The following is a 7,929-nucleotide window of genomic DNA, read 5'->3' as shown; positions in this document are numbered from 1 at the left end:
ATACGTTCCAGAAAACTAATTGATTCAAAATTAATTTTAGCTGGTGATGGACGAATTATCAACTTGCCTTCTGAGCAAGCAGCACATGAAAAATTATTATGAAGAATCTGTTGGCTCTTCAAAGAATGTCCACATGAATTCGTAATTATTTTTTGTATCATTATTGAACCGGGATGGCCTAACCGGTCATGCCAAACAACAAAATTATCAGTAAACTTCTGGTTTACTATAGCATGAGATTCAATAGTATTGATTTTTGTGTAGTACAAACCACTGAAAATGTAGGGAGTTTCTCCAAAACATGTTTTGTGCCTTGAGTTATATTTGTGATTTGAAGGAATTCGCTATTTTCTTCATTGATTGTCTCAATATGATAACCATTGTTGCGAATATCCTTAAAACTTAATAAATTTCTTTGAGACAATGGGTAGTGTAAAGCATCAATTATTTTAATTTTAGTTCCCCAAGGCAATTTTATAGTGGCTCTTCCGGAGCCTTCAATAATATTTGTACTACCCGATATGGTACTCACATTAATCCTTTTCATCATTAATGTAGAGAAGTATTTTTTATTTCTAAGTATTGTATGAGTAGTTGCACTGTCAGCAAGACATAGTTCTTCACCATTCATAGCAAACTGAACTTGAGTAATATCCATGTTCTTCATGAAATAAAATATATGTCAAAATAGTAAGCATAAAAATAAAGATGATAAAATAAATAATTCAATAAAAACACCCAAATAGTTCATAAATTCATTAAGCATATAAAGTCCTTATTACAACCATAGAAAATAACATAAGTAAATAACTAGATAAAGTCTAATACTTAAAGTTGACATAAAATAATATAAATTTAATTATTCCCTTCCGGGCATTGAAGAAATCACCAACTTCTAAATGAGTTGTACTGCCAAAATAAAAAATATTTCCTTCCGGGGAAGTAAGGAAATTAGCAACATCGAAATGATTTGCATTGCCAAAATCAAAATCACCTTCACCATCTTCAAGAACAAGGTTTGCCTCAACTTTCTTTCCTTTCTTCAATGATTCTTGATAAAGTTCAACAAGATGCTTTGGAGTTCTACAAACTCGAGACCAATGGCCTTTACCTCAACAACGGTAACATATATTGGTCTCACTTTTCTCTTTATCATCCCTACGTTCCCACTTCTGCTGGGAATGAGAATTTGTGTAATGACCTCCACGACCTCTACCATATCCACTAAAACCACGCCCACGACCGCGACCACGCCATTGGCCACGACCGCGACCACGACCTCTACCTCGACCACTACTGCTGGAATGGTCTCTGTTTTTAGTTTCTTTCCCGTTATGGGTTGTCACATTCGCTTCAGGGAATGGAGTAGAGCCAGTAGGACGTGATTCATGATTTTTCATTAACAGCTCGTTATTTTGCTCAGCCACAAGAAGACAAGATATTAATTCAGAATATTTTTTAAAACCTTTTTCTCTATATTGTGTCTGTAGGACAATATTATTTGCATGGAAAGTGGAGTATGTCTTTTCAAGCACTTCTGCATCAGTAATATTTTCTCCACATAATTTCAATTTAGAAGTTACTTTAAACATAGCTGAGTTATATTCACTAACAGATTTAAAATCTTGCAATCTCAAATTCAACCAATCATAACGAGCTCTAGGGAGTATCACTGTTTTTTGGTGGTCATACCTTTCCTTTAGATTACTCCAAAGGATTTGTGGATCTTTCACAGTTAAATATTCATTTTTGAGTCCTTCATGGAGGTGATGGCGAAGGAATATCATGGCTTTGGCCTTATCTTGAGATGTTGCCTCATTAGTCTCTTTAATGGTTTCACCAAGGCCTTTAGCATCTAGGTGTATTTCAGCATCTAACACCCATGATAAATAGTTCTTTCCAGTATTATCAAGAGCCACAAATTCAAGCTTGGCAAGATTCGACATTTTTCACTATATAAAATAATAAGCAAAATTAGATCTCATAAAATATCAAACATATACATATCATAACATAATGGTTGATAATAAAAATGTATGCAAATAAAATAACATGGCTAAGCTCATTCATACAAGCACAAAAGCATATTACAACCACAATTAGAGTAGTATGTGGTATCACAAATTATGTTATAACATAATTAATACGCAAGTCAGAAATCTAATAATCAGGAACATAATACGCAAGTCACAATTAGAGTAGTATATTATAACATAATTTGATAGTCAGGAACAAGTCAGAAGCAAAATTAATACGCAAGAAATCTAATAATCATAAAAGCATATTGTAACCTGACATACAACCTTGTAAAAAAACAAAACCGAAGGCGTATAAGGTGAAGGATATGAATGACATATATAGACACGTATATTTAGAAGCCAATATTGATGAAATCTGTAGAAGGTATGTAACCACGACATCAGATCAAGATATGAAACAGTTCCTAGCATCATATAATACCTTTGGACTTTATTCTTGGCTAGTATACTTACGGAGTGATCAATGTAACAGTTTCGTTTAGAGTATGGTGCTGATAACGTATTATAATATAAGGGGAAAGGAGAAGATTAGAGAGAGATATGTAGATGGTAATTGTATTGTCTATATTCATCCATTTCATGACCATCTATATATATATACAAGATGTGAATATTGTAACTTATATAGACAATGAAGAGTCCATTCATGAGAGGATTAATGTGACCTAATGACAAAGGAGGATTACAAGGGTGCTATTACAACCATACTTAAGATAGTCATAATAGAGATAGTTAAAAGCTATAATGACCATCCATTAACATATTTTATAACAAAAATAATTTTTTTAATGACATTTTTCAAGGCAAAATCTTGCATGAAACAATGGTATGATAACTTACTACAAGACTATTAGGTCTATGACTACGCGCAAGTGAACACGAGAATGTTTCATCCAATCCAACTCATTTAGCTTCAGCAAGTGAATTTTCAATCTGTAACCAGTACTCAATAAACATCAGAACCAATATATAAATAACTTCTTTCAAAAGTAAGTCAGCCAGTACTCAGCCAACAAGATTTGCAGCTATAATCCTTGAACAAACATTCAGTCACATACATGAGGCATAAGATTACTAGACTAACTCTAACAAGAAATACTCCTATAACAAAACCCCAGAAAAGAGCAAATTATACATAAACGAAAAATATTATCCATTGTCGAAGATGGCCAAAATTGTTTGATTTGCCCGAATTACCACAAATACCTCAATCAATCCTCGCTGCTCTTCTTCTTCTTCTTTTTCTTTTCTTTCTTCTCGCTTACAGGTTCAGCTTCCTCACTAGCATCAGCATGCTTTCTCTTCTTTTTCTTATCCTTCTCTCCCGCCTCAACAGTTTCCTCATCCTCTGCCTGCTTCTTCTTCTTCTTCTTCTTTTCCTTTTTCGTTGTCTCTTCATCATCTGCTTCTTTGTCTCCATTCTCAGCCTGCTGCTTCTTTTTCTTCTTCTCTTTCTTGGATTTTATTTCAACTTCAGGTTCCACATTTTCATCTTCACCATTAGCAACACTGTCTTCCAAAACGGCATCCTTCTTTTTCTTCTTTTCTTTCTTTGCCTTCTTTGTTTCCTCAACAACATGAACATCCTTTTCAATTGCCATCAAATTATCATCCTTCTTACCAAGGATAGCATCTGCTGCAGGATTATACGTCTGCAAAAGATTAAAGATAGAACGCAGTGTTAAAACTAAGGTAAATAAAAAGACTGCCAACTTGGCAAGGCAAGACTTGCAAGAGAAGCTGGGAATGAAATATACCTTTGCAGGGGTAATTAGTGCTCCTGCTCCCTTCTTACGATCTTTGTCATAAACTTCTATTTGTGGTTTTCCCTTGGCTGATCCCGCAGATTTGCCCAACTCTTTACCTTCAAGATTTCTTAGACGGGCTTCAAGCTGTTTCAGAAATGAAGCAGGGTATATGAGAACAGGTCCGGAGTTTTTTCATATTAAAAATTAATTGGATGAAAAAATTAGGCAAAAAATTAATTATGAAGTTGTTACCTTGGCACGATTTTCAAGACCCATAGTGTTATCAGGGTTATCTCCAAGAGCATCGTAACGAATAGCCAATGCAGTTTTTGCTGCAAGGGAACGAGATATTTTACCCTTGTGTTTAGGAGCAGCCTGCCCAATCAAGGAAGCATGGTAGATAAGCCCATATTTAGGGGTTGCATGTTTTGTTTTCAAAGCTCTGAAAAGAGCCTTTTCTGCCCCAAGAATTTGTACTGTGCTCCCAGGCTGCTTTGCAAGATTTATCAAGCTTCCACCATGGGCAATAAGACGGGCACCAACGAGCTCACCAACAAGGGCAGTTAAATTTGGAGCAATTGTGTTCATTCTGCTTTTCAAATAGTCATATAATTGAGCTCTGTATTCAGCTAGAGACAAAACTTGGTCACAGAGTTCACTGATATTTATCAAATCAAGATCGCTGACTTCAGTTCCCATAGAAATCATGGCAGCCTCTTTGAGTGCTGTCTCAACCTCTTCGTCCAAGATCTGTAACAAAAGAAAGGAAGGTTAAATTCCACAATGTTACCTACTTGATAATAGGACTGTCAAGATTTTATTTCATGACCATTTCCTAATTGACTTCACCAACTTTCATTCTCTCAAATGTCCAAACCAAGATTTACATGAAGCAACAACATATTATCAATGTTGATGCAAGTCCTTGACCCTTAAATTCAGTCCATAACGTCCCCAGAGGCATATGCACCATTTAAACACAAATGGGACGCAACATACATAAAGAAGATTATAAAGTACATTGAAGTGGTGTTTACCTCAGAGAAGTCAAGCTTTGCAGCATTAACACGATTCATCATGAACTTCACGGTCTTGGCATATAGAATATTGTCTTGCACAATCTTTGCAAGCTCAGGAAAATGCCATCCATACCATTCTCGGACCCTCATAGCATATGTATTAAGCTCTTTGTCAAGATCATCCAACAAACCAATAGCTTGAATGATCATAGTGTCAACCTGCATATACATCAGGTGCAGGTTAAGATAGGTGATCTTTCACTCAAGCAAGTCCAATATCATTTAAATTAAAGTTCAATTTCATGAAGTTATTGACCAAAGTAAGCAGCCCCCAACAGTGATTTATGGATTTTAACTAACCTTATCAGGACTGAACTTTAACTTGTATCTAGATAAGCTGTGAGATAAACCCAAGCTCATTGGAGCCAAATCTTGAGCTCCAAGACCTGAGATGAGTTCTGTCAGCTGACTTCTTACTCCTCTCATTAGCTCCATCACTGAATTATTGTGAACGCACTCAATTTGCTGCAATACAAGGCCATATCCAGCTTTAAATTAGACAGGTGAAAACCAACAAGCATTACAGAGTGCAGGACATCAAATTGAAATCTACACTAACCAATTTCTCCTTGATTGCATTTCCAAGTTTAGAATCGGCAACACCTAATGTGCTACCCGTGCAGTGTGCTTTCAAAAATTTTCTCAATCCCTTGCTAGGTTTGCCGTCAATCAATAAAGTAGTAGCTGCTAAAGCTTCTGATGTATTTTCAAACTTGTCAAATGCTTTCAGCTTCACTACCTGAAGAATTGTTAAAAGTCAAGCACAACGGTTAACAAATTAAAAACAGTAGCATTATTAGTTGACTACAAAACTCAATAATTGGTGTAGAAACTATTGAGAGCTATGGATGAATCACTATACTGAATTTCTATCCATTAATAGAAACAGATCAAGTATGTTCATAATTTCCAGCATCATACAACTTTGACGTGCAACAAGGCAGTAAGATATCACTTGGAAAACAGAATAAGAGCATGTGAATAACATTAAACAATTTTGCAGATTGCAGGTCCTAAAGCATAGCATCTTTAGATGAGCTTTCTTCCTTGAAACAGACACAAGTCAACTAGCATGAAACAGTCCTCACCTTAACTCTATGATGGGCTTGAAGCACATCTACAAAATTATCTTTCTCATGGACAAGTGATTGTTTGGTTGTTCAATTATGCCCTCCATGTCGTTAGAGATATAAAAACATAATGTTGTCCAACCGTACAGTTTTTACTTCCGCATAGGGTAAAGTAAAGGCAGTTTTCAATGACAAACCTAGAATTTAATATAGTTCATTTTCGAGCAGTGTTTAAAATTGTCAATATCAGAATGAACAAATCCTTCTCAATTTCTAAATACCGAACAAACTTGCTTGACCTAGAACCAACTAATTCTTCTGCCCTCCTCACCGCACTAAGACACACTACAAGTTTAAAACCTCTTACTCATCTTAACTAATCAGCCTTAAACAAATAAACAGCATTCAGCTTCTACATATAAGAATGTCTAACTTCTTAATTAGGGCATTCAGCTTCTACATATCCACCATCACCAAATACCACCTTAAACTACAACCAAATGCAATTTACTTCTAGAAAATTTAAAAATTTTTACACCCATTTTCACACATACAAAAGCTAATGATTTTGAACATGAGAAAAGTAGCAGTCATAAACATAATTATTATCTTCATCTTCATCAAACCAAATGTCAAACCGACTATCCCGAACATAAACCATTAAACCAATTGCACCCTCCACAAACAAAGTAATCACCCTAAAACCTCTATTTCAAACCTAAACCTCGAATTTTCGCCGTCCACAACACAAACAAAACCTCGAAGAAATCTAAACATAAACTAACTAACACTGCTTCCCAACAACAATATACAATTTTCTACGTTACCAACTTCAATAACACTTCTATATCCATCTATGCATCATACTTCTATGCTCAAAACTAGTCTTAACATAAGACTATGCATCATAATAATTCTATAAATATCAATAAATTTCATAACCCACTTCCACACATTACAAAAACCCTTAACAATCAATCAATCAATCATTCATCAAAATCATGCAATCATAAACATTATAAATAAAAAAATTAAAAGGCAGAAGTCTAAACCTTTCTAGCAGAATCAGCAGTTGAAAACTCTTTCCACAAATCCTGCAAAAAAACAAAACCCACATTAATACTTACCAAATCAACAAAATTAAAGAAACAAAATAACCCGGAAAAATAAAAGGGGAAAATCATCATACCTCAACTTGAGAAAGCTTTCCTTCGTCAATAACTTTGAAAAGGGCAAAACCTGCAGGAGTTTCGAACAACACCAACATTTTTCTGCCCTCAAATTTTCGCCCTTTTTTTCACTATACCAAAAATCAACAATAAACCCAGAACAAATTAATACTTAGCAATTGATTAATCAGATAAAATAGAAGCATACGTATGAAAATTGAAGAGGGTGGAGAAGGAGGCTTACCCTATCAGAGAGGAGAGAGAAAATGGTGAGAAGAAGAGTGAGGACGATGAAACTGGAATTAGGGTCTTGTGAGGGTTTTAGAGAGGCGACTCTCTTTTTAAATAGACTACCTCTTTTCTTTTTGGGTCGGGTTACCCGTTTTTAGGTCAAATCTAGTGTCTCTATTTTTTAATTCTCTCTCTCTCTCTCTCTCTCTCTCTCACACACACACACAAAAAAAAAAAAAAAAAAAAAAAAAAAAAAAAAAAAAGTGGTTAATAGGAATGTGTTAGAGAAAATTACTTGATTTATATGAAGAAAAAAATTAGACATGAAATTAAAGAAAGTCGATATACATTTTAGTTATTGGTCATGCAAATTACTGGATTTTGAAATAAGAAAGAAAAGTTGTTTTCGTTTGAAGATAACACTAGCTATGTAAAACATCTTTTCTTTCTTTTTGGATACTGACATCTTCTGTTTCATTTGTGAATGTATAACACATGATTGTAACTGCAACTCTTTCTACCTTTTTTAATTTCAGATCTTGTTAAACATACTAATATGTAATTCGCATTTGATTTGTATTTATATACTTAGG

At 34.6% G+C, this 7,929-nt stretch overlaps 2 protein-coding genes across 2 annotated transcripts; both read right to left on the bottom strand.

Moving 5' to 3' along the window:
* Positions 1–1,112: 1,112 nt before the first annotated feature.
* Positions 1,113–1,946, bottom strand: LOC110708899. Its single transcript, XM_021887123.1, has one exon. It carries the CDS (start codon positions 1,944–1,946, stop codon positions 1,113–1,115), a length of 834 nt encoding a protein of 277 aa, XP_021742815.1.
* Positions 1,947–2,982: 1,036 nt separating this feature from the next.
* Positions 2,983–7,476, bottom strand: LOC110708509 (probable nucleolar protein 5-2). Its single transcript, XM_021886643.1, has 9 exons — positions 7,350–7,476; positions 7,126–7,236; positions 6,989–7,030; positions 5,426–5,605; positions 5,167–5,331; positions 4,825–5,025; positions 4,040–4,537; positions 3,797–3,931; positions 2,983–3,691 (listed from the first exon to the last, which is right to left on the bottom strand). Exons 2-9 carry the CDS (start codon positions 7,201–7,203, stop codon positions 3,251–3,253), a joined length of 1,740 nt encoding a protein of 579 aa, XP_021742335.1. The 5' UTR covers positions 7,204–7,236; positions 7,350–7,476; the 3' UTR covers positions 2,983–3,250.
* Positions 7,477–7,929: the final 453 nt, after the last annotated feature.

Source organism: Chenopodium quinoa, unplaced genomic scaffold, assembly GCF_001683475.1.
Source record: "Chenopodium quinoa cultivar QQ74 unplaced genomic scaffold, ASM168347v1, whole genome shotgun sequence".
NCBI lineage: Eukaryota > Viridiplantae > Streptophyta > Magnoliopsida > Caryophyllales > Amaranthaceae > Chenopodium > Chenopodium quinoa.
Note: the sequence above shows the minus strand (reverse complement) of the source record. Positions and strands in the feature narration are given on the sequence as shown.